Below are 27,105 nucleotides of genomic sequence, written 5' to 3'. Positions count from 1 at the left end.
GAAAGCCAGGACTCAAACCAGGCTATTTTACATCTGTCCAGTTACTGCTAATGATCCAGGAAAAGCAGCTGAAGGTGGGCCAATGGCTAGGGCTCCTGCCACTCACATGGGAGGTATGTTGACATTCTCAACTACGCCTTCAGCCTGGCTCAGACCCAGCTGTTGAGGGCCATCTGGGGAGTGAAACAGAGGATGGAAGATTTCTCGCCATCTCTTGCTTGCCACTCTGCATTTCAAATAAACAAACATTAAAACTTTCTAAGAAAAAAAAAAGTGTATTGAAAGCTGAGAGTGGGTCAGGCCCAAGCTTTAAACCCAGAACGAGTGGCAGGGATCCAAATACCTGAGTCATTACTTCAGCTTTCTGGGATGAGCATTAGCAGGAAGCAGAATCAGAAGCAGAGCGGGGACTGAATGTAGGCATTCCCAAATGGGATGCAAGGTTCAAGAAGTATCTTAATGTCCATGCCCAAGAATTCTTAAAACTCAAAAATTAAAAAGACCAGTGTAGGGCCTTGCATGTGGCACAGTGGGATAACCTGCTGCTTGTGATACTGGCATCGCGTTGTGGGGTCCTTGTTGTTCTGGATGTTTTGCTGCCAATTCAGTTCCCTGCAAATGTGCCTGCGTAAGCTCCAGATGTCCCTAGGGCTCGGGACACCATGCTAGCCTCCAGGTTGGGGAGGCTCCAGATTGTCTGGGGGCACATTGGAGTGGGAGTGGCTAACAGCGTGTTTGACAGGGAAGCAATGGTTTCTAGGGTCTTCCTGGTACTTGGTGACTGCACTTGCAGGTAGGTAAGGGAGCTGAGACAGTGATTTAGAGGCGGGAAACCAGAGACCATGACTGGGTCAGGCCAGCATGACTGGGTCTCCTGCCTACATGGGAGACCTGGGCTAGGAAGCATGCCTGCTGGGCTAAGCCACCAAACTTGCCTGCGAGTGTCAGAGCAAGGGTGGGCCATGTAAGGATGGGCCACAGCACCTACCAGAAAATGAGAGAACTGGATTTGGGGACAGATTCTGTAGGAGAATCGTGGGCTCTACTTGTGAGACTGCAGCACCCACTAGTTTACGTGAAGAGCTGGGCGTGGTGACTGGCCAAGCCAGGCTGGATCGTGGAACTCACTGACACTCTGGGCCCTGGGGCTGGGAGAAGCCAGGTGGGACCAGGCTGCAGTAACAGCTAGCACATGCAACTGGGTTGCTGCACTCACTGGCATTTGTGAGATGTGGAACTGGGAGAAGACTCTGGTAGGGGAACTCTACTAGGCTGTATCTCCCTCTGGGGAGCACAGCAGCCAGGATTGTAGGGGGCAGGTCAGGCAAGGCTGCAGCACTCCTCAGCATTGGTGTGGGCCGGGTCTGGGGACAGGCTAGGCTGGGCCAGGCCTTAGCACCCATGTTCTGCACGAGAGCCAGAACAGGGTGTGGGCTGTGCCCGTCTGGGCTGCAATACCCAACAAGAGCTGGGACTGGAAGTGGGCCAAGCCAGGTTGAGTCAAAGTACTGCCAGCATGTGCAAGGCCCAGAGCTAGGAATAGGCCTGATAGGAGAACTCTGTGGACTACCTCACTGGGCTGCAGCTCCCACTGGTAAATGCAAGAGTCGGGACCAAACTAGGAAAGGCTGTAGCACACATTCCCATGCATGTGGGCTGTGTCTTGGGGTGGGCCAAACTGGGCTGGGCTCCAGCACCCACTGGTGCTCCAGAGAGCCAGAATGGGTGTGGGACAGGTCAGGCTAGGCCACAACACCCACTGGTCACTTGAGAGCTGGGCCAGGCTGGATTAGGCTATAGCACCCATTGGTGAAAGCTAGAATGGGTGTGGACAGTTGGGCTGGACAATACTCACCCATGAGTGCCACAACTGACAGGCCATTTCAGTCTGGACAGCAGCATCTACCAGCACACACAGATCTGGGGTTCAAAGTGGGTCGGCTATGGGAATTTGGGAAACTCCCCTGCTAGGCACAGCTGCTACTGGTGAGGACAAGAGCCAGGGCTGGTGGTTAACAGGCTAGGCCAGACTGGGTCACAGCACCTATTGGTATGTATCTGAACTGTTTTTGGGGTGGGCTGGGCAGCGTCAGTCCACAGTACACACTGGCACGAGTTCAGCCAGGCAGGGTTGGACAGCAATACCTGCCAATTCACATGAGAACTAAGGGTGGGTCAGACTGGGCTAGGTTGCTGCACTCATAGGTGAGAGCTGGGACGGGGGCTGGGGGGCGCCAGGCCAAGCCAGGTTGTAGCACCTGCTGGTCAGTGCCAAGACTGGGGACAGGAGATCTTTACTGAGCCACAGCACCTGATGACACATGCAAGGCTTTAGAGTGGGTCTGATAGGGGAACTTTCAGAACTCACCTGCAGAACTATTGCTTCCACTGGTGAGCATGCGAGGTAGTACTGGGGCAGGATGGTCTGGGAGTGTGCCAGGCCGGGCTAGGCCGCAGCAGAGGCTGGCATGTGCAAAAACTGAGGCTAGGAGCTGGTCTCCTGGGGGTTACCCCAACTAGGCTATGGCACCTGCTGGTATGCCTGAAGACTGGTCTGTGGTGGGCTGGCCGGGTCTGGCTATAGTACTCATGTTTGAGATATGCAGCTGAAGCAGAACCGACCACGCTGCAGCCACTGGTTTGTGGATCGGCTGGTGCGGCTGGTGCAGGCACCGGCTGGTGCAGAGAGTCAAGTATTAGGACACTCCAGGTGGTTTCTTGGGGGACTCTCCAGCTAGACTGCAGGACTCAGAACTTCGCCAAAGAAAAAAAATCACAGGGTGTATTGTGCAACTTTGTGTATTAGGAGTGAACCTCCCTGGTTGCTGATGCCTGTTCAGTGGCCAGCATGTCCAGATGCACATGGGGGTCATGACAGTCAGCTCATCTAGGACAGCAGATGTCAGAGGATGGAAAGCAGAACAGGTTGAACAATTCTGGCTAAGCTACGCAACAGGTTACAGGGTCTGTGGATGCACTACGGTGGTCTTGAGCTGAAGACCTGGGGAAAAAAATTCAACAAAAATCATCAAAGCAACAAAATCAACAATGATGTCCCTTGGCTATGAACACCACTCAAGCACAACCTCAGAACACTCTTCCCTACAACAGGGTCTCTAGGGCATTGGAGGACTGTCCCCCTCCCTGGGTGCTCATGTAGCTTGACAGCAATGAGAGGCCCCCTTCCCCTCTGGACACAGGAAGGAAAAAAAAAAAAAAGACTAAAACATATGTTCCACCCACTTTCCTCCATACCTGACCCACCATCATCAGAGGCCCACATGGGCATGCATCTCTCAACCATAGTAAAAATTAAATTTGGGGGGTGAAATAAGGCCTGGGAAATGGGGCCCATTATCTATGTAGGAACAAGATTGTTTTGGTCTGGCCGAGCCCTGACTCTTAGTAGTCATTTAAGAAGTGAGCCAGCGGGCCCAGCACCGTGGCCTAGTGGCTAAAGTCCTTGCCTTGAATGCACCAAGATCTGATATGGGCACCGGTTCTAATCCTGGCAGCCCCACGTCCAATCTACCTCCCTGCCCGTGGCCTGGGAAAGCAGTTGAGGACGGCCCAAAGCCTTGGAACTCTGCACCTGCGTGGGAGACCTGGAGCAAATTCCTGGCTCCTGGCTTTGGATAGGCACAGCACCAGCCATTGTGGTCACTTGGGGAGTGAATCATCGCACGGAAGTTTTTCCTGGCGCACTCAAGGTGAGGACTTTAGCCGATAGGCCACGCCACCGGGCCCGAGACAGTTAAGAATTTAGGAGAGACAGAGATCTTCCATCTTACTGTTCACTCCCCAAGTGGTTGAAATTACCAGTACTGGGCCAGGTCAAAGCCAGGAGCTTAATCAGGGTCTCCCATGTGGTGGTAGGGGCCTAAACATTTTGGTCATCTGCTTTCCCCAGGTCATTAGCAGGCAGCTGGGTCAGAAACAGAGCAGCTGGGACAGGAACAGTTGCCCATATAGGATGTTGCCAATACAGGCAGTAGCTTGACTCACTCCACAACATCAGCTCCAATCAATAGATCGTAAAAGAGCAAAACAGGACACTGATGGTTAAGCCTTGGCCTGTGGCACCAACATCCCACCCTGGCACTGGTTCAAATCCCAGATGCTCCACAACTGAACCTGCTTCCTGCTGATAGCCTAGGAAAGCACCAAAGACAACAGAAGTGCCTGAATTCCTGCACACACACAGGAGACCTGGAGGAAGCTCCTGGCTCCTGGTTTCGGACTGGCCCAGCTCTGGCTATTGCGGCCATTTGGAGAGTGAACCAGTGTATGAGAGATCTTGTCCTCTCTGAAACTCTACCTTTCAAATAAAAATAAATCATAAAAACAGAACGAAACAAACAAAAACAAACAACAACAACTACAACTAACTGCCTTCCTGCTCCAGCCTCTGGCATGAGGTCAGGGTGACAGAACTGGGGCTCGGGCGCCAGGACTCAGGCATATTTAACTGTCCAGTGCAAGCACAGCCTGCAAACAGGCACACTGCTTTCTTTTTAAAGATAGTTACATCACCAAAAATTAAAACCATACAGAAGGATATAAAGGAGGCACTTTCCCAGATTCCCTGGCTGCTATTCCCAGATGTCATCCTGGTGAAGTTGCTTGTGTAAATTATGACTTCTTAGTTCCAAAATGTTTGTTATTAACGTGACAGGAACATCATACAAGTATGTTTTTTTTTTTTTAAAGATTTATTCATTTTATTACAGCCAGATATATACAGAGGAGAGACAGAGAGGAAGATCTTCCGTCCGATGATTCACTCCCCAAGTGAGCCGCAACGGGCCGATGCGCGCCGATCCGAAGCCGGGAACCTGGAACCTCTTCCAGGTCTCCCACGCGGGTGCAGTGTCCCAATGCACTGGGCCGTCCTCGACTGCTTTCCCAGGCCACAAGCAGGGAGCTGGATGGGAAGTGGAGCTGCCGGGATTAGAACCGGCGCCCATATGGGATCCCGGGGCTTTCAAGGCGAGGACTTTAGCCGCTAGGCCACGCCGCCGGGCCCACAAGTATGTTTCTTACAAAGGTAAAATGGTCCAGAGCCTGCTTAGACACTGAGGCTACATCCAGGTCCCAATCACAGAGCCAAATTTTCTTGAAATCCAATAAAGAACTGAGGAAAAACAAAACAAAACAAAAACAAAAAAACACAACCCACATATTTTAGTCTTAAGCCAGATTTCCTTTATTTCTACTTGTGACAATAGAAACCCATCAGACACTTATAAAATGTCTCAAATTGGCAGTTACCTGGAAACAAACTATTATTGACTGGGTCAAACCATATCTGTCAAAAACAAACAAAAAAAAATCATTGAACAAACACTTGCAGTTCGAGAAACCAAAATGTCACTGGTATACAGCTACCCCAACGGCTCGATGAACAGCTGGTCAAACTCCCAACACCCAGGAGGGATCTAGGGATGCAATCTCCAGTTCCTTTTAATGTTGCCTGTAAACAGACTCCAGTTGATTTTTGGATGAAGAGGCTAAGGAGGAAATGACAGTAATCGATTGTGTGGGAGTTGGGGTGAGGTGTTAGGGAGGGTTGAAATAAACTGGGGGTCCAGAGTAGTCCAATGAATAGCAGCACTGAAAATAATCTTACCAATTAGAGTGTCTGGGTGTTTTTCTTGCCCAAACAGGCACAGGGAATGTGGGAAATGGAATTTTTTTCAGCAATATTCCTAGGACCACATGTGTGGATTCTCCCACAGCCTGAATATTAAAATCATCTTTACATGGTCATTCTCTTAATGTTTTAAATTAAAAAAGAAAAAAAAAAAGATGAAACATAAAAAAGAAAAAAAAAAAACCCAGATAAAATATTGCAACAGTGAGCAAATGCAAATTCCTGTTAGTCCGTGAGAAGAGGGACACGACCACATTCACTTTAGAGATGCGAACCATTGTCCATTGTGCGTGCACCTGATCTGACAGGCGTGGCCCTGAGCGGGCTGGCCACGCTCTGCAGTTTCCTAAGAGGTCTTCTGAGGCGAGCCAAGGTCAGCGGCTCAGCGGAACTATTCCCTGCTCTGGGCGCTTTCAGCCCTCTAACGAGATTCCCATGGTTCAGCTCCTTCCCAACAGAGCTCTGAGCCCTGCCTTTCCCCAGGAACTTCCTAGGAAAGCAGATGAAACTAATTAGCACGGAGCCCATCAAAGCAGCACAAGCATTTCGCCATCTGCGTACAGAGCCCTCCCTGTGACTGCGGCACAGGCCACAGGAGGAACATGTCTACCACACGGGGCTCCAAGGCCATTGTCCTTCCCGCTTTAGTTCTCTGCCCCGACCACCTGGGTCTGCCTTCACTGCTGCTTCTCCCCAGAGCACAAGTATTTCTTTCTGCTTATTTTTGTCATTTTTTTTTTTCCCCAACCGACCACAAGATCCAGCCTGTTGGGATAAAGGGTAAAAAACAAACAAACAAGCTTGTGAATGTCCAGGAAGCAGCTGCTAAGCCACCATTACACGCGGGGCCAGATGCACTCTTCTAGGCTGGCTCCTCTTCGTCCATCGCCACGTCGCTTGTGTTCTGCTTCTGCTCAGCCTCCGGGTCCGCTGGCAGAATACTGGTGACCGTGTGGAGAAGGGCTTCAATCTGCTCCTCCGTGAGCCGCTCTTCACTCTCTTCCACTATCTGCAGGACGAAGGCAAACCTTGCAGGGGTTATAAACGAGCCGCACAGTCACAGCCCTGACTCCCAGCACACAGAATTCTGCGCCTGCATCCCAAGCCTTGCCTGCTTCCTAGGTCCTCTCCATCTTGGCTCCACAGGGAGTGGAACAAGCTCAAAAGCCAGGCTGAGCCAAGGCAATTACTCAGAGTGGGTTGCTGAAAAAAGCCCGGAGCTGCAAGACAGGCATTTTAAAGGAAAAACACACCCCGCAAAGGCCTAAACCCTTTCATGTACAGACAGGTGTGAATACATTTCATTTGCAAAGAAAACTCACCTCTGGGAAATAAAATGACACTTTCCATACTTTTGCATTTTATGGCGGCGTATCTGAAGAACATGAATAGGTCTTCAGGGTGGGGGGGTGGGCCAGTGGTGAAACCACCGCTTGCAGTAACAGCAACTCACACAAGGTGCTGGTTCAAGTCCTGCTCTCTGCTAATGTGCCTGGGAAAGGGGCAGAGGAGGACCCAAGTACCCAGAGGCGAGACCCAGAAGGTCCCGGATCTTGGCTTTGAACTAGTCTGGCCCTGGCTATTTGAGGGCAATTGGGGAGTGAACCAGAGGATGGAAGAGATCTCCTCTCTGTAACTCAGGTAAACGGATACATCTTTTTAAAAATGTACTGGTGATTTTTTTTTAAAAATAAATGAATCCTCTTGTGACTGCCTACTACATGCCACATGGCTTCTCTTCTGGTTCTCACCACCACTGTCACTCCAGCAGCCCTCGAGGGGAGAGCCCCCTGCCGCCTGGGCCGCACTCCCTCTGCCTCCGTTCATTCTCTTAGCCCTCACAAGACAGCCCGAGGTATAGAGATGGAACTGCCAAGCAGGTTGGCTACTGTCTGAAACACACCTTTTAACACTCTATGTGACCTCAGCAGTGCAGAACCGAGTGTGGCCCTGAGGGCCAGAAGCAATCCCACACTGTGCCATGGTTTCGGATACAGTCCCAGGAAACAACCTCATGGCCAATTTCTAAGAATTAACGTGGTCGGTCAACCATCTTTTTTTTTTTTTTTTTTTTAAAAAGATTCTTGGAAAGACAGATTTCCAGAGAGGGATACATAAAGATCTTTTATCCAATCCCCAAATGGCTGCAAAGGCTAGAGCTAGGCTGATCCAAAACCAGAAGCCAGGAACTTCCTCTGGGTCTCCCTTGTAGCTGCAGGGTCCCAAGCCTTTGGGTCAACCTCCATTCCTTTCTCTTGCCACAAGCAGGGCTCTGGATGGGACGAGGAACAGCTGGGACATGAACCAACATCCATATGGGACCTGGGCACTTATAAGGTGGAGTGTTAGCCAACTGAGCCACCTTGCCAGGCCTAGTCAACCAGCTTTTACAAAGCAGTGGGCAGACTGCTATATGACTTCACTTGTCCTTCGCTTGTCCGATAGGTGATGACACCAATCACCTACCGGACACCGCTCTGCCACAGGCCTGCTCTAAGGCAGTTGTCCTGGTGGCCATCTCTGAAATCTGGCAAGTGGCACCAACGGGAGGAATCCTGGCAGATGGTAAGTGAATCAAGATGATAAGGCTAGGCTTACAACACTGAGAAGGATGTCAAGTCTGACTCCTTCCCTCTACGGGCTGGAACAGAGATGGCCAAGGTCACACCCCCAGACTCCTGACACAACACGGGTCTTCTCATTCATTGCGGCCAAAAACTGCTTCCACAACCGGGGCTCAATCCCGGGTGTTCTCTGCAGGGACTGTAACACCAGGCTAGGGCACAGCTTCGGCAACAAAGTGACCTGAAGCAGGCAGACAGCTCCTTGCAGGCCTACGTGGAGGCGAGCCTGGGAAGAGCGAGAACCACTTCCACGGGGCTTCGCTGGCCTTACACCAAGCACTTGCAGTGCAGCTGACCTGGTGAGCTCAGAGCTCGCACAGGCTCTGGGGTGAGGTCACACTAAACCTCCTCATCTCTTCTCTCCAACTGTCCTTAAGCCACGGATCACGTATGTTGTTGGTTAAAGCTGGAGGAGACGTGACATGTGATCTTTTAACCCAGAGGGACAAGGATTAGTTTCTTGCTGTTCTGTTTGCTTTTTTTCTCTCCTCTGAGCTGATTCCCCAACACAGTTGAAAGCATCAGAACAATGAACACATCAAAAAAAAAAAAGGGGGGGGGGGCGGGGAAAGGGGTGAGAGAGTTGTTTCTGCCTTCTGGCTAGCTCCCCTCAAAAAGAACCCTTTATGGAAGGAATTGTTCTAATTTAATTTTGGGTGCATTTTGGAGGGCTGAGAACAACTCCAGGAAGACAATGATGGTTTTAGCCGAGAATTAAATATTCCATGACCCCTGGACAAAAAATAGATAGAAATTTCTGACCATTCTCCTCTACGCTTTTCTAAAGAAAAGTTGACAAAGAACTAAATATTTCTAAAACTGACTTTGGAAGCAGCTTTGTTCTATTCTATTACTTCTGCAGGCCAAAGCTTCTTAGACCTGGGAGTCGGCTGCTCTGCCCAGAACGACACGGGGAGCTGCCACCGTGTGCGCCGAGCAGCCAGCGGCTCTGTTCTCCTATTAGCACAGGCCTTCCACTCGGCCTGCCTCTCCCCAACTCCGATGCCTTTTGCCGGGATGCCATTCAGGACCTCACAGGTGGGCTGAGGCTCCACCCAGAGGTTCCAGGGAGAGAGACAAAGCATTATGTCTGTGGTTCTAAAGAGAACTATGGAAGCAGCAGCTGTGCTGCAGTAAGTCAAGGGGCCACCTGCAAGGCAGGCACCCCACATCAGCACCAGTCCAACACCTGCACGGACTGTGGACTATGGTGGCTGTGGCATGGGCGCAAAGAGCCAGCCTGCAGGCCGGGAGGATGGTGAATGGATAACTACGGTACAGGAGAGAATAAAGAGCAAGCAGACACAGGCAAACGTGAGGTAAGACAGAGGAAGAGCATGGGTCCTGAGGTGGCGAGAGAGGCAGAGAGCGCGTGGGGGAGCGCGTGTGCTCCGGGAACTAACCAAGGGAGCAGAGAGAGAGGAGGGGAGGCTGGGGGGGAGGGGATGGGTTCCACTCCAGGCACACACAGCTTAATGTTTCCATACAACATCTGGTTGGCAACGAGCCCTACAGCAAAGCAAGGCCAGAGTGACCCAGGACTGCAGGGCAGACAGCTGCCAAGTCACGGACCCAAACTCCTGGGAAGAATTCAATTCCTCTAGTCTTCTACCTTCGCTAGGTCCACACTAACTCCGACCAGCTCAACGAGAGCTCTCGCTTCATCCGCACAGGGAGGTGGTCGGGAAAGGTTTCGGCTGCTCTGTCTTCTCTACACGGCCGACCAGGCAAGGACCCCCGAGGGCCCAGGGCTCCTCCACTCACCAGCTGGATCTCAACAGCCGTCACAGGCCTGTGGTTCAGCAGCTGAAGCTTCTCGGCCCTGTCAAAAGACAAGTAAAAAAAGCATTTCAACTTCCGGTGGTCCCAAGGACTGGGAGCCTTGACCCAGGCTGCTAGAAAAGACCCTGTCAGATAGAAAATGCGAGAACTCCTGGAACAGCACCCTTAGTTTATTCAACTGTAAAACGAGAGAGGATGGGACCAGCAGAGGGTACAGCAGGCATTCTCACCTAAGGGTATACATGTGAACCAAAATTCTAAAGAACGCACAGATGTAACAGTAAGAAATGAAGCTAGAAAAAAAAAATAGGAAGCAATAAGAGACGCAAGGCTTTATTATCTTAAAGCTAACTTATTTATTTTCATCTACTTGGCAGACAGAGTGGCACGGGGAGATCTTCCAACTGCTGGTTCCCTTCCCAAATGTCAGCAGCAGCTTGGGCTGGACCAGGAGCCTGGAATTTCAACCAGGCTTCCCAGCTGGGTGGCAGAGACCCAAGCTCACTCTCACGATGAATTAGCAGGGAGTAGAAAGAGAATTCTAGCACCCAGAACTCAAACAGCATTCCAACATGAGATGCAGAGACACACCCTAGACACAGTTTTAAAAAAGGTTTTGTCATAGCCATTTTTATTAGAAAAATACGAAGAAAATAAAAAGTTAACAAAATTATCCTGGCTGGTCTTTGTTTAAAAATGGCTGATAGGGCCCAGTGCGATGGGTGAACTTGTTAATTGTCCACCTCCAAGTGCCGCCATGTAGGGATCGTGGATGAACATTAGGGAATAATACAGGGAATGGAACACTCCGTTTTTCTTTGAAACACAGATTTAAAAAAAAATTTTTTTTAAAAAATTTTTAAGTTGGAAAGTCAGATATACAGAGAGGAGACACAGAGAGAAAAATCTTCCGTCTGCTGGTTCACTTCCCAAGCGGCTGAACAGCCAGAGCTGAGCCAATCAGAAGCCAGGAGCTGCTTTTGGGTCTCTCACGTGGGTGCAGGGTCCCAAGGCTTTGAGCTGTCCTCGACTGCTTTCCCAGGCCACAGGCAGGGAGCTGGATGGGAAGTGGAGCAGCTGGAATTAGAACCAGCGCCCATATGGGATTCTGGTGCATGCAAGGAAAGGACTTTAGCTACTAGGCTACTGCTCCGGACCTGGATTTTTAAAAATGTTACTTCAGACTTGACCTGTTAGCTTAGTTAACAAACAAGACCCTGCTGCCACAGGGCAGTTCTGTGTGTGCTCCAACTAACTTTATGCAACCGTGATTTAATCCTATACCTTCCTGCTTTTTTACATTTCTCTTGATTGCTGTTTATAATCCATGTTTATGAGTTTTGAGAAATTTTAACTTTCTATAATAGAGGAGTTTTTTTCTTTATGGTAGCAGATTAGAAAACAGACTATTGCCAACAAAGATTTTTGCTTACTGGTGGTGTGTGTGTGTGCAAGCAGCAGAATGACAGCCGCGCTGAGGAGTGGATGCTAAGGACTGAGGACTGACTGCAGGAAGAAAGGGGCTCCTGCCTCAGAGGAGGGCCGCGATTTAGTGTCTGCTGACTAGGGGGACCCCAAGTGGCGGGAGGCTGAAAGTACAGCAGGGAAAAGGAAGGACCTGAGGCCCTCAGGCCAAGGGTCCCCAGAATGGGGCTTTTGTTTCACTGAGACCACAGTGACGTGCGGGGGGGGGGGGGGGGGGGGGGAGCCAATCTGAAAGGAGTCCAAGGGAGATGGATTCAATGTGAACAGTCTTCTGAGGGAAGCAGACAGGAAGGAACAGCCTGGGAGGTCTGGATGTGAAATGGGATAACAAGCAGCAAATGGCATAAAGAACCTGGTTAGGAGGCGAGGGGGACTGCGCTGCCCCAGGCACGGCCTGCGTAGGAAAGCCTGAACCTCCACGCTAAACAAAATTACAGGTGTCCACTAACCATCTCCCTCCAACAGCAACACAGAACAGAGCGAAGTGTAGAAATAGGGACCAACAGTGAAATGAATGAGCATCTTGGCTCTGGATCAAAGCTCCGGAGCGCAGCTTGTCAGAAGTTGTTCTGCCAGGCTCTGAACTACCGGAAATGTCCTTAGTCACACAAAGGAGCTCGTGAGCTTTTTTTTTTAAAAGGTTTATTTATTTCTATTGGAGAGGCAGAATAGACTTACAAAGAGAAGGAGAGAAAGAGAGAAACATCTTCACTCCCCCAAGTGGCTGCAATGGCTGGAGCTGAGCCGATCCAAAGCCAGGAGCCGGGAGCTTCTTCTGGGCCTCCCTCATGGGTGCAGAGTCCCAGGGCTTTAAGCCATCCTCGACACAGACCAGCACCCATCTGGGATCGTGGCGCTTGCAAGGTGAGGATTTACCCACTGAGCCATCACTCCAGGCCATCTCATGAGCCTTCTAACAACAAAAGCATTCACTACCACTTCCTGCCAACACCCCAACTCTGGGTCAAGACAACCAAGCAAGCTCCCCGACCAGCACCACTGGGGTAAACTCACAGAACCGCATACCCCACAAACATCCTCTGACCCCTCGGTTTCTTCTTTCTTCCCTCCACTTCATCTTTATGTTCCTCCCAAAGATTTATTTACTTACGAGATTTGTTTATCATTCATTTATCTGGAAGGCAGAGTTACAGAGATGGCGGTCTTCCATCCACTCTGTACTCCCCAAATGGGTCAGAAGGAGGCCAGGAGCTTCTTCCAGGTCTCCCATGTGGGTACAGGGGCCCAAGCACTTGGGTCATCTGCTGCTGGAGTGGAAGTGGAGCAGCCAGGAGGTGAACTAGCACTCACGTGGTCCTGCAGGCTGAGGCCTAACACACAGTGACACAGCGCTGGCCCCCGACTCACTGCACTCAGCTCAGTACCAAGTGACAAGACTATTCTCATGAGGGCCCAGTGGCCTCCGCTTTGGTGAAGAGCCAAACCTCCAGGCCAACAGCCTGAGCGGTGTCTGTCCTCCTCCTCACCCACTGCCTGTACTCACCAAGCATGTCTAATGGTTCGATTTCCAGACATCTGTTCCTCTCCTCACCACTTCAGTGGGCCACTCAACCTCCTCGTGACAGGGTCATGGCTTCAATCCTTAGAGGTCAGCTCCTTTCGCAATCTACTTTGACTCTCACAAAGTATCTCCTATTTGGAAGATTCATCTTATTTGAAAGGCCGAGTTACAGAGCCAGTGGGGAGTGGGGGGAGAGGGTAAGAGAACTTACATCAATGGTTAACTCTCCAAATGGCCGCAATGGCCAGTGCTGGGCCAGGCTGGAGCCAGGAGCCTGGAGCTCCGCCTCCATCTTTTACGTGGGTGGCAGGAACCCAAGCATGTGGCCGCCTTCTGCTGCTTTTCCCGGCACGTTAGCAGGAAACGGGATTGGAAGTGGAGCAGCAAAGACTCCAAGTGGTGTTCATGTGGAACGCCAGGCAGCAGCTTTACTCACAATGCCAGCCCTACAAAGTAGCTTTTAAAAGATAGACATCTGGGGCCCGGCATGGTGATAGAGTGGTTAAAGTCCTCGCCTTGAACACGCCGGAATCCCATATGGGCGCTGGTTCGTATCCCGGCAGCCCCGCTTCCCATCTAGCTCTCTGCTTGTGGCCTGGGAAAGCAGTCGAGCATGGCCCAAAGCCTTGGGTCCCTGAACCTGTGTGAGACCCAAAAGAGGCTCCTGGCTTCAGATTGGCTCAGCTCCAGCTGCAGGTTCGCTGCTTGGGGAGCGAACCATCGAATGGAAAATCTTCCTCTCTGTCTCTCCTCCTCTTTGTGTATCTGCCTTGCAAATAAAAATAAATCTTTAAATAAAAAATAATATGGTCATCTGGTCACTTTATTGTCCAGCTTGCCATCATTCACTGCTCCCACAGAAATCTGATCTCTTTGTAACTTTGTCAATTAAATCTTTAAATAAATCACAATTGAGGTTTTTTTTAAAGTTTTCCTTCCCTCCCCGTTCTTTCCAAGGTTTTTGCTTGTTTGTTTTCTTTTGTTTTGTTTTTGTTTTTTGGTGTGCCCTGTGTGGTTCTTGTCTCAAACTGCACCAGTGAGGCCAGTGCTGTGCTGCAGGTTAAACTTCAGCCTGCAGTGCCAGCATCCCATATGGGCACACTGGCATCCTAGCTGTCCCACTTCTGATTCAGCTCTCTGCCAATGTGCTTGGGAAAGCAGTGAAAGAAAGCCCTGTTCCTTGGGCTCCTGTACCCATGTGGGAGACTCAGCAAAAGCTCCAGGTTCCTGGCTTCACACTAGCCCAGCTCCAGCTGTGGTGGCCAATTGGGAAGTGAACCAGAGGCTGGAAGAAAATCTCTGACTCTTCTTCCTCTGAAAATCTCCCTTACAAATAAAAATAAATCTTTTTTTTAAAAAAAGAAAAACACTGGCTAGCAAAGCTGGTCCAGTTATCTGGTAAAGAGCTTCCTGGGTCGCCAGGCACCAAGGCTGCTTTAATTCCAAATAGCCGCTACCAGCTGGAGCAGCCAGGGCCCACACTGACAACAGCCTGCTGGCTCCCTCTACTGGATGCTGTATAACACTGCCTGCAGCTCTTGCTCCTGCCAGTCAAGGAATCAACTACTTAATAAAAAAAAAGGGAGAGATTGAAAGGTCACAAAGGATTTTAAAAATTCTCAATTTGGGGATTGCAAATGGGAAAAGGGAGCTGAACTTAATCCTTGCCTGAAAGGATTACAATCTGCTTTATAGATCATAAATCCATACCATAAATCCGCTCGGCAATTCCTATTTGTAGGTTTACTGAACACAGCCAGGTCCACTACAAATGTGGACAGAAAGAGACAATGGTTAGGATGCCAAACATGAACTCAAACTGCTGAGAAGTGCCTTAACAAATCAGCCACGAGAGCTCAGCACTGTGGCACAGTGCACTAAGCCACAGTGTACGGTGCCAGCATCTCCTAGGAGTACTAGTTCTAGTCCTGGCTGCTCCACTTCCAATCCAGCCTCCTGCTCATGTGCCTGGGAAAGCAGCAGAGAATGATCCAAGTGCTCGGGCCCCTGCACCCATGCGGAGGAATGGATAAAGTTCCTGGCTCCTGGCTTGGAAGTGGCACAACTCTGGTAGCAGTGGCTGTTCGTGAAACGTACCAGGAGACTGCAGTTCCTCGGTATCCCTCCCTCCCTCCCTCTCTGGAACTCTTTCAAATAATAAATAAAGAAATATTGAAGAAAATCAACCACGCACCAGATAGGCAATTAGAGTAAGACACTAGTTGGAACATGAACAACGATATTAGAATGCCCGAGTCAGGTGCCCAAGTGCTGGTTCCAGACCCCAGCTGCCCGCATGGCCACAATGACGGGTCAAGTGACCGCATTCCTACTGCCCACAGGGAAAGAAAGCCGAGCAGAGTTCCTGCCTTCTGACTCCATCTGGCCAACCACAGCTATTGCAGACACACGGAGAGTGAACCAGCAGAGAGGGAATCCTTCGACTTTCCTTCTGAAATAAACACATTTTAAAAATTAGGATTTCTGTTGTAAATAACATGGAGTAAGACCACTAAAGCATATCTGACTATAATTTAAAATTGCTGGATAAAATTTTGAAAAAAAAAAAAATAATCTGAGGACTTTGAAAAATAAATACAAGCAGGTAGACTAGGGAAGAAAATTAACACTTTAAAAAAAAAACAGCTCGGGCCCAGCGGCATGGCCTAGCGGCTAAAGTCCTCGCCTTGAAAGCCCCGGGATCCCATATGGGCGCCGGTTCTAATCCCAGCAGCTCCACTTCCCATCCAGCTCCCTGCTTGTGGCCTGGGAATGCAGTTGAGGACGGCCCAAAGCTTTGGGACCCTGCACCCGCGTGGGAGACCCGGAAGAGGTTCCTGGTTCCTGGCATCGGATCGGCACACCGGCCCGTTGCGGCTCACTTGGGGAGTGAACCATTGGATGGAAGATCTTCCTCTCTGTCTCTCCTCCTCTCTGTATATCTGGCTTTCCAATAATAATAAAAAAAAATATTTATATAAAAAAAAAAAAACAGCTTAAAAGGAAACTGGACAGAAGGTCTTGGAAACTTCTTCCCTCTTCTTTCAGGGCTTGGTGCCTAGGGCAGGCCTTGGCAGAGCTGTAGCAGTGGCTGCACAGCAGCTAAACCTCCAAGAGGAACCAACCAACTTCCTAACTAGAAGATCAAGAACAGGAACCCCTGAGATCTGGAAATCTGTGTGAGGCTTACAGCTCCAGGGCAGCTCCTTGGGAGCAGGGCCAGCAGCAGGTGCGGCTAGCTTGGGCATCCTCCCGCTTCAGAGTACCAAATAGCCCTCTCTTTTCCTTTCCGCTTTCTTCTCTCCCTATTTTGTCCCAAGTGACAATCACACACACACACAGCACAGTTAAAACTGAGAAAAACCAAGTATTTGTAGGGAGAGGCCCAAAAACAAGGGAGGGAGGAGGGGCATTCCTAGGTGGGCCACAGAGATTGAGAAGAATACCAGAAAGGAGAATTAAAGAATTTCTCACATGCGCTTATCAGTCAACATAAATCCTGGGTTTAGAAAATGCGTACATACATTTGTTCATTTGTTTAAACAGCAGTCACAGTGGGGAGTGAGGTAGGCGGACTGACCTTCCGTTCGCTGGCTCACTTCCCAAATGCCTGCTGCTTCTGAGCCTCGCCGCTTTCCCCTGTGGATGGCAGGGGGATAAGTACTTGGGCCATCCTCTGCTGCCTTCCCAAGAATATTAGCAGGAAGCTGGGTTGGAACTCAAACCAGCACTCTGACATGGGATGCTGGTAACGCAAGTAGAAGCTTAACCCACTGTGCCACAATGCACATCAACACAAATCCTAGGTTTACCCTGAGCTATTTATGTGCAGGACAATCCCCAGACGGCAAACATCAAACAGACTGGCACAGCTAAGACCCCAAGAAATGTGCAAGCCAACCACTGTGCTAGCTGCCTATGCACAGAGGACCCAAAATAGCACGGCCAAAATTTTTAAAAAATCAAATTGACATTGAAATCCTTGCCCATAAAGACAAGACCAAGCGAACTGCCAGATAAACAAACAAACAAACAAACAAACAAATCAACATTATCCAGAGGCTTTTTAACAAGATGCGGAATCTGGGCAATGGAATACTCAAACCTCCCAGGAAACCCAGGATCACTTCAATCGGGAAACTACGACTCATTTTCAAGGGAAACATAATGAACAAATGCCAAGTCCATTATGACCCAGAAACTAGAATCACCAAATTGTTGGCTTTACAACATGGGGCAATGGGATACATGCAGTTCTAAGAAAAAGGCTAAAAAAAACTGAACAAATGGAAACCTTAGTATTGAAAAGCAATCACAAACAAACACACACACCTCACGGGTAGGCTTACTATCAGAATACAGAATCTATGAACTTGAAGATTTCACAAATTTAGGATACACAGATTTACATCTTCAAGAAACTACAAAAAGATTAAAAAAATAAAAGCTAAAACACTACATTATCAAATTATGTAAGATAAGAGAAAAATCCTAAAAGCAATTGAAAGAAAACAGTATTATATACTTAATCGTCATTGGTTTCTTCCTATTCCTTTTGTTAAAACTTCTTTATTCAAAAGAGTTACAGATTTAGCCAAAAAGAGACCTTCCTCCTACTGGTTGACTTCCCAAATGACCCCAACAGCTGTGTTGACCCAAACCAAAGCCAGGAGCTTCTTCTGGGTCTCCCCCAAGGGTGGCATGGGCCCAAGCATTTGGACTGTCATCTGCAGTTTCCTGAAGCACACTAGCAGGGAGATGGGCTGGAAGTGGGGCAGCTGGGACCCAAACCAATACAAAATGAGATGCTGGCGCTGCAGGCCACCTGCTACACCACAGCACCAGCCCGAGGATCAGATATTTTCAAAACAACTAAGAATATGAAGGCGCTAGACCTGCCGTACAAGAAGTAAGTGCTAAAGGAAGTTCTTTAGGTTGAAGTGGAGAGCAACAGAAGACTTCAGAAAACTTCAGCAAAAGAAATGTACATCCTGGGTAAACACAAGACTATTTTTGTTGTCTTTAAAATATTTAAGAGCTTAAGATGTAAATGCTATTGAGTCAGCACTGTGACACAGCAAGTAAAGCCACCACCCGCAATGCCAGCATCCCAATTGTGACACGATGGTTTGTGTCACAGCTGCTCCACTTCCAACTCAGCTCCCTGTCAGCCGGCAGGGTGGGGTGTGGGTGTGTGTGTGTGTGTCTCTCTCTCTCAAAGTCGGTCCAAGTGTCTGGGTTCCAGCTACCTACATGGAGACCCACAACTAGTCAGGTCTGGCCCAGTGCTGGGCAATGCAGACACCTAGGAGAATGAACCAGGGGATGGAAGAATTTTCTTTCTCTGTCTCTCCCCTCCTCTCTTCTGTAATTCTATCAAATAAATAAAGCAAATCTTAAAACAGAAACAAAAAGGTCAGTTCTATCCAAACATTCTCCATGTAATGCAATCCCAAGCAGAATTCCAATAGGATTTGCTCTACTTGTACATAAAACAGTAATAGGCAAGGAGCCTGGGCAGTGGTCCAGCAAGTTAATCCTATGCCTACAGTGCTGGAAGCCCATATGGGCACCGGTTCAAGTCCCAGCTGCTTCACTTTCAATCCAGCTCCTTGTGTATGACCTGGGAAAGCACCCACGTGGGAGAATCGGAGGCAACTTCTGATTTCAGCTACAGCCAATTCAGCCATATGGTGAGTGAACCAGTGGATGGAAGATCTTTATCTCTCCTTTTCTCTGTAAACCTGCTTTTCAAATAGAATATAAATAAATAAATGCTTAGAAAAAGAAAAAAAAAAAAGTCAAAACAAAAAAAATTTTGAAAGGTTGAGAGCCTCACACTATTTTAGCAACAAACTTAGGAAAGAGCAGTGATTAAGACAATGTGGTATTGGCAAAAAGAGAAATACAGACAAATAAACCAAGATACAGAATTAAGAGCTGATTCAATGGCCAAAAGACTGTCTTACAAAGATGACCCAAGTACACGGACACACACAGACCCACGTACGAATCCTGGCCCACGTCGGGGCACCCGGATGTGAAGCCTGGCTCTGGCTCCAGCTTCCAGCTAAAGCAGACACTGGCAGATAAGCAATCCAATAAGTAAGCAAAATATCACAACAGATATTTCATCCAAGATAAATAATAAATATAGAAAGATGGCCGATGCCATTTGTTATTACAGAAATGCAAACAATCCAAATGGAGACAACACTTCACACTAATAAAACATAAACATACCAAGACATATACTGAAATACCAAGTATTCTCAAGGCTACGGATAAGCACAGCTTTCCACTGCTGAGGCAGATGGAGAAATGTGCAGTTGCTTAAAAAGTTTGGGAGCTTCTTGCAAAGTTAAACTCTTTCTTACCATATTAGCTAGAAATTCCTGTCCTAGGTAAACATCCAGCAGAAATGAAAATATATGCCCAGTTAAAACTGTGTCGATGGGCCTGGTGTGGTAGCCTAGTGGCTAAAGTCCTTGCCTTCCATGCGCTGGGATCCCATAAAGACACCAGTTCGTATCCCAGCTGAAACACTTCCCTTCCAGCTCCCTGCTTGTGGCCTGGGAGAGCAGTAGAGGATGGCCCAAAGCCTTGGGACCCTGCGTCCACAGGGACACCAGGAAGAAGGTCCAGGCTCCTGGTTTTGGATCAGCTCAGCTCTACCCATTGTGGTTACTTGGGAAATACAGCCAGTGGCTGGAAGATCCTTCTCTGTCTCTCCTTCTCTCTATAAATTTACCTTTCCAATAGTAATAAATAAATTTTAAAAAGAGAGAAAGGACACCCTCTGGGAAGCCTTATCTTCTATGGCAGTGACTGACTGGCAGTCCCAGCTCAGCTCCTGATTGAGACAGCAATGACAGCTCAGGTGGCAAGGGCCCTGGTGTCTTCCCAATCCTGGAAACTGCGGGAACCGGAAGTGGGAGAATGGTTGCATAGACAACGGTGTATCCTCAGCATGGGATTACAGGAGGTGGAAACTGGTGAGCCAGGAGCTGGGGTTACAGAGATCATAGCAGAAATCTAACATAATAAGGACCCAGACCTGGAACTCGCTGGAGGGAGTAGCACAATTGGCTGCAAACAAAGAGTCATGTACCAACTGCAATAAGTAAAATCAAACCGTAGACCTGTGGGTGATACAGCTCAGAAACCTGCCCCAAGCAGAAGACTTTGCTAACCAGAAGTACAACGACAAAGAGCAAAAGAAGAGACAGAGGCACAATGAATATTACTGAAGACTCCCCTGCAAAGGAGCAAAAGCCTATGCCAACCTCAGAGTTCACTGAGGAAGACACTGAGAAAATGGGGGATACAGATTTCAAAACACTTGTTATAAAGCTTCTTACCAATAACGAGAAACACGTAATACAGGCATTCAAGGAGTTTAAGGAACATGTCACACAGGAAGTGAATGAAATGAAAGCATATATATCAAAAATGAAGAATACAGTGGAGCAAATTAAAGTACAGTGGAGAGACTCCAAAACGGAATGAAGCAAGCAGAAGAATCTCAGAATTAGAAGATATTTCTTTTTTTTTTAAAGATTTATTTTATTTTTATTACAAAGTCAGATATACAGAGAGGAGGAGAGACAGAGAGGAAGATCTTCCATCCAATGGTTCACTCTCCAAGTGAGTGCAACGGTTGGTGCTGTGCCGATCCGAAGCCAGAAGCCTGGAGCTAGGAATCTCCTCCAGGTCTCCCACACGGTGCAGGGTCCCAAGGCTTTGGGCCGTCCTCGACTGCTTTCCCAGGCCACAAGCAGGGAGCTGGATGGGAAGTGGAGCAGCCGGGACTAGAACCAATGCTCATATGGGATGCCAGCGCATTCAAGGCGAGGACTTTAACCACTATGCTATTGCACCTGGCCACAAGATATTTCTTGTCACTAGAGGGATACAAACAAAAAGCTGGAAGCAGAGCTGGATCAGGCCAAAAAAAGTATTCAAGAATTGAAAGACACTATCAAAAGGCCAAATATAAGAATTATGGGAGTCACAGAAGGTGCAAAAGCAGAAACTGGATTTAAAAATGTATTCAATGGGGCCCGGCGGCATGGCCTAGCGGCTAAAGTCCTCGCCTTGAACGCGCCAGGATCCCATAGGGGCGCCGGTTCTAATCCCGGCTGCTCCACTTCCCATACAGCTCCCTGCTTGTGGCCTGGGAAAAGCAGTCCAGGACGCCTCAATGCCTTGGGACCCTGCACTCGTGTGGGAGACCTGGAAGAGGTTCCTGGTTCCCGGCTCTGGATCGGCGCAGCACCGGCCGTTGCAGTCACTTGGGGAGTGAATCAGCGGATGGGAAGATCTTCCTCTCTGTCTCTCCTCCTCTCTGTATATCTGACTTTGTAATAAAAACAAATAAATTTTAAAAAATGTATTCAATGAAATAATCAGGAAAATTTCCCTAATCGAGAGAAAGAATTGGGAAACAACATCCAGGAGGTGCACAGAACTCCTAACAGGCCTGACCAAAAGCGATCTTCACCACGACACTTGATCATCAAGCTCTCTTCAATTGCACATAAGGAAAAGATCCTTCAATGTGCACGTGAAAAAAATCAATTGACATATACAGGAATGCCAATTAAACTCACAGGAGATCTCTCACAGGAAACTCCAAAGAGAATGAAGTGACACATTCTAGATTCTAAAAACAAAAAACTGTCAGTCCAGGATAACGTACCCTGCAAAGCTTTTCTCTGTCTTTGAAAATGAAATAAAATTCTTCCACAGTAAAGAAAAGTTCAAAGAATATGCCCCTTCCAAACTCACCCTACAAAGGATATTTAGATGTTCTCTTGGTAGAGAAAAAAAATAGCACCCACCAAAACCAAAGGCAAATGTGAAGGACATCCCAGTAAAATAGCAACAGAAGACTGAATCAATGAACAACCCATTTCTAAAATGACAGGACCAAATTACCACCCATTCATATTAACCCTGAATGTAAATAGCTTAAGCTCAATCAAACGTCATAGATTAGTAGACTGGATTAAAAAAACAAAACCCATCTATTTGTTGTGTATAGGAAACACATTTCACCAACAAAAATCAGCAGAAACCATAACTCATGAATTTTGATGTTTTTGTTAGTTTCATCTGTTCACAACACCTTTTCTGATTATTCAATGACTCATAGATCATACAGTAGCAGCATTTTCTTCAAGAAGATTCTTGATTTTCTTTTACATTTCTTCAGCGGCACGTTAGTCATTTAGTAGCATGTTATTTAACGTCACCGTGTTGTTGATTACTTTTTTCTTCTTGTTGATTTTGTTTTGTGGATTTTAAGGGGATGTATAGTAGCTGTGTAATGGTGACTGTCATATTTAGTAACACGTTATTTAACTTCTTGGCATTGTAAATTTCTATTTTTCTTCCTGTTGTTGATTTCGTATTGTGACTTCATTTTTAAGGGGATGTATAGTAACTGTTCCCTGGTGAGATGTTTGTATGCCTGTTGGCAGGATAAGCAGCACATCCAATAGTTACTATACACCCTGTCATATCCAGATGTGAGGATACAATGCAGTATGCATCTCTACTTCCAGACAAAGATGGACTCCCAATGAAACTGTTTACTATATCTTGACAACAGGATGCTGGACTCTGCCATTGTCCATGCCCACAGTGATGGACATATGACTGTGTATGAAGAACTATACTTTAGTAATGATATAGGGGAACTCCGCGGGGGGGGGGATGGGTATTGGGGAAGGAAAAAGGGAAATCCCAGGAGGCTATGCAACCATATCATAAAATGTTAATAAATAAAATTTACGTATCAAAGGGTACATTCAACAGAGTGTTGGCACCAGCAGACCAGGAGTGGGGCCAGCGGCTGTTGCTCCCTGCAGTGTCAGCATGCCAAATGAGAACTGTTGAGTTCCAGCAACTCTGCTTCGGATTCAGCTCCCTGGTAATGCATAGCAAAGCAGCAGCAATGATAGATGTATTCTGTTAGCTATGCAGGAGACTGGGATGCAGTTCCTGGCTTCCAGCTTCAGCAAGGCCTAGCCCCTGCGTTGGTAGCCATTTGGGGACTGAGCTAGTGAATGGAGATTGCTTCCTCTCTCTGAGTTGGCCTTCCAAATACATACTCTTAAGGGGGGAAAAAGAAAAGAAAAAAATAAATAAAGAATAATCCTTTATTTGATAAAGGATTAACATGAGGAAAATAAAAAAAAAAATTTCCTAAAACTCAACAATAAAAAAAACAAACATTCCCATTCAAAAATGGGCAAAGGGGTTGAAAGACACTTGTCCAAAGAAAACATACAAATAGTTACCAAGCACATGAAAAGCTGTGCAACCGTACTTACTGGGGAAGTGCAAAGTTCAACCACAGTGAGACACCCCTGCAGACTCATCAGATGACTACTGCTGAAACCACAGAAAATAATACGAAACTGACAAGACTGTGGAGATGGACACCAAGTCACTAGGAAAAACAGTAGGATGTTTTCTCAAAAGATGAAAAGGGCCTGGCAGCATGGCCTAGTGGCTAAAGTCCTCGCCTTGAAAGCCCCGGGATCCCATATGGGCGCCGGTTCTAATCCCAGCAGCCCCACTTCCCATCCAGCTCCCTGCTTGTGGCCTGGGAAGGCAGTCGAGGACGGCCCAATGCCTTGGGACACTGCACCCGCGTGGGAGACCCGGAAGAGGTTCCAGGTTCCCGGCATCGGATCGGCGCAGCATCGGCCCGTTGCGGCTCACTTGGGGAGTGAATCATCGGATGGAGGATCTTCCTCTGTGTCTCTCCTCCTCTCTGTATATCTGGCTGTAATAAAATGAATAAATCTTAAAAAAAAAAAAAAAGATGAAAAACTGAACTAGTAGAATGATCCACTGATCTGATCTCTACAGATCCCAAAGGACTGAAAGCAGAGTGTCAAAGAGATGACTGGGTCTCCATGTGCACAGCGGCGTTATTGGCCACAGCCAAACAGCAGAAGCAACTCAAGTATGTACTAACAAAGTGTGAGATAAATCACATGACCTAGCTATAACTCCACCATAAAAAGGAAGGAAAAAGAGGAAATTCTCACAGAGGCTACGACACGGTTGACCCCTGAGTGAAATATGTCAAACGCCAGGAGACAAAATATTGCATGATTCTTCTTACATGAAGAACTTAGAAGACTCAAATTAGAGACAGAAAGCAGAATGGTGGCTGCCACACACTGGGAGCAGAGAACGTATGGTTACTGTTGAATGGGCACAGTTCCGGTTCTGTAAGATGGCAAGCGTTCTGTGGCAGGTGGCAGTGATGACTACAATGTGAGTGGACCTGCTGCCACTGAACCACACGCAAACACAAACGTTCATGACTTCACTGAGCAAACTGGAAGAAGCGTATGAACTGGTGAATCTATTTTCACACAATGTAGTCAGAACACTTTGAGGGGAAGATGGGGCAGGTTGGATGAACTGAGATTCCAAGATTAGATAGTAAAAATGAAAGCAATAACAACAAAAAACACAAAAGAGTCCATTAAGTTCTATTTCTGGTTCTAGAAGGTTCCTTATGTTATTTAATCTATCACCCCATTACCAGTGTTAAGAGGTACTGCATTCTAATTATAAAGAACAAGACCCAACAAAATATAAATGCACAGTTACTGAGCTATCATTGATATAATGCGTCACTTTTGTCCTACTGGAGATAATTTTTACTTACTTAGTCAATTTGTGGCTTTTCATTGCTGTGAGAAATTCTCTGATAATCTCCGGACTCTGGTGCCGACATGGTGTTTTTGATATGTACTTCAACGTCTACACACATACAAAAAGAAAAAAACAACAGGCAAGCATAAAATAAAAAAAAAAGTCACGAGTCCAAAGGGATATACTCATTTATGACTAATTTAAATGAGGGCCCCGCGTGGTAGCCTAGTGCTTAAAGTCCTCACCTTGCATGCGTTGGGATTCCATATGGGCGCCGGTTCATATCCCAGCTGTTCCACTTCCCATCCAGATCCCTGCTTGTGGCCTGGGAAAGTAGTCGAGGATGGCCCAAAGCCCTGGGACCCTGCACCACGTGGGAGACCCGGAAGAGTCTCTAGGATCCAGGCTTCTGGCTTTGGATCGGCATAGCTCTGGCCATTGCAACCACTTGGGGAGTGAACAAGCAGATGGAAGATCTTCCTCTGTCTCTCCTTCTCTCTGTATATCTGATTTTCCAATAAAAAATTAAAATATGAAATAAACCTTTTTTTAAAAAGATGTATTTTTATTGGAAAGGCAGATTTAAAGAGTTAAGCTGATCCAAAGTCAGGAGCCAGGATCCTCTTCCGGGTCTCCCACATGGTGCAGGGTCCCAGGGTTTTGGGCCGTCCTCGACTACTTTCCCAGGCCACAAGCAGGGAGCTGAATGGGAAGTGGAGCCACTGGATTAGAACTGCGTGTGCAAAGCAAGGACTTTAGCCGCTAGGTTACTGTACCAGGCCCAAAATAAAGAAACCTTAATTTTAAAAATGGATGAGAAGTGACAAAGCAGAAATGAGGAAAATACTCAAAAACCAATCAGTAGTAGGTGTTTGGCTTCTTGCTAACATACACCCTGGGAGGTAGCAGGTGAAGGTTCAAGTAGTTGGGTCCTAGTCATCCAAGTGGGAAACCTGGGTTGAGTTCCTTGCTCCTGGCTTCAATCTGGATCAAGTCATTGCAATGTTATCATTAATCACAATGATGTATAATCATAATCATAATGTAATGTAAGCCAATGTAATCATATGGGATGTGAACCAGAAGATAACAGATCTGCCTTTCTTTGCCTCTCCGATGGATGAATAGATAATTTAAAATTACCATCAGGTAGTAGGTTAAGCACAGTTTACAATGGCTGACATTCCATATGAGCATAGGTCCAAGCCCCAGCTGCTCCACTTCCAATCCAACTCCCTGCCAATGCACCCAGGAAAGCAGCAGATGCCCTAAGTACTCAGGCCACAGTCATCCATCAGGAGAGCTGGGATGAAGCTCCAGCTTCGTGGCTTTTGTCTGTCCGGTTATGGCCACTGTGGCCATTTGGGGAGTAAACTAGCAAATGAAAAATCTCTTTCTTTTTCCGTCTCTCCTACTCTTTAGGTTGACTTGCCTCCTTCAAGTAAATCTTAAAAAACAAACGACACCTATGTCCTTCCCCCATGATGTACGATAATCATGAATACAACAGCTTTCAGTGAAACACGTGAGTTCTAGTAAAGCTATAGAATCCGAGAGTGGTTCAGAATGGGGGTTCCCAAATGTGTTCAAAAAGGAGGGCATTCAAAGACTATTTCTTCTAATTCTGTGGTTGTCTAACTCTTGCATTAGGCCAAACTGCCCCCAATTTTATGAAGACAAAAAACACTGGGTAACACTCTTCAAACGAGGTAACAGGTGACTTTGTTTGGACAGCCATTTCTCAGCAGAGAAAGAGTAAACCAGTGACCCGCAGTGTTCTCTAAGGAGAGTTCCAGAAGCCCAGGCTTACCTCATAGGTGATCGTATTCAAGTTCTGTTGCCCAGAACTAAATTTATTCTTCCCACTTTGTTTGCGCTGCTCTTTCAGATCAGTTAGTAACTGGAACACCTAGGACGAGATATAGCAGAGACTTTATAAATACATTTGAGAAACATACCTAAAGTCAATGGTATTAGAAGACAATTTAGGAGGTTTAATACCTCTTTTCTTTCCTCAAACCCACCTCTCAATTCTTGGAGTAAATATGAATCCCAGAAGCATGTGATTTTTAGAAATATTCTTATCTAACTTGAATAACTCAAATCCATTATTTTACTTGAAATATACCAAATGTTTCCTATCAAAAATACATTGGAGGGCCCGGCGGCGTGACCTAGTGGCTAAGGTCCTCGCCTTGAATGCGCCGGGATCCCATATGGTCGCTGGTTCTAATCCCTGCAGCTCCACTTCCTCTCTATCTCTCCTCCTCTCTGTATATCTGACTTTGTAATAAAAATAAAAATAAATCTTTTTAAAAAAATACATTGGATTTCAAAGCAAATTTTGCTAAAAT

The 27,105-nt window shown here is 47.3% G+C and overlaps 1 protein-coding gene across 2 annotated transcripts in view; it reads right to left on the bottom strand.

The window, feature by feature from the left end:
* Window positions 1-27,105, bottom strand: part of CRCP (CGRP receptor component) — a 56,492-nt gene that overhangs the window by 15,526 nt on the left and 13,861 nt on the right. Inside the window, exons 3-6 of one of the 2 annotated variants that reach the window (XR_009247579.1) lie at window positions 26,562-26,660; window positions 24,765-24,859; window positions 10,042-10,099; window positions 6,445-6,662 (exon numbers count right to left, since the gene is read on the bottom strand). Coding sequence is in view for 1 of the 2 variants with exons in the window: in XM_058680824.1 (XP_058536807.1) it covers window positions 6,516-6,662; window positions 10,042-10,099; window positions 24,765-24,859; window positions 26,562-26,660 (399 nt within the window). In the remaining variant the exon portion in view is untranslated. Of the gene's footprint in view, window positions 1-6,395; window positions 6,663-10,041; window positions 10,100-24,764; window positions 24,860-26,561; window positions 26,661-27,105 lie in introns of those variants that run through there. The other variant, XM_058680824.1, reaches the window with a different exon arrangement.

Source organism: Ochotona princeps, chromosome 24 (assembly GCF_030435755.1).
Source record: "Ochotona princeps isolate mOchPri1 chromosome 24, mOchPri1.hap1, whole genome shotgun sequence".
NCBI classification, from domain to species: domain Eukaryota; kingdom Metazoa; phylum Chordata; class Mammalia; order Lagomorpha; family Ochotonidae; genus Ochotona; species Ochotona princeps.
This window is presented reverse-complemented; position numbering and strand designations above follow the sequence as displayed.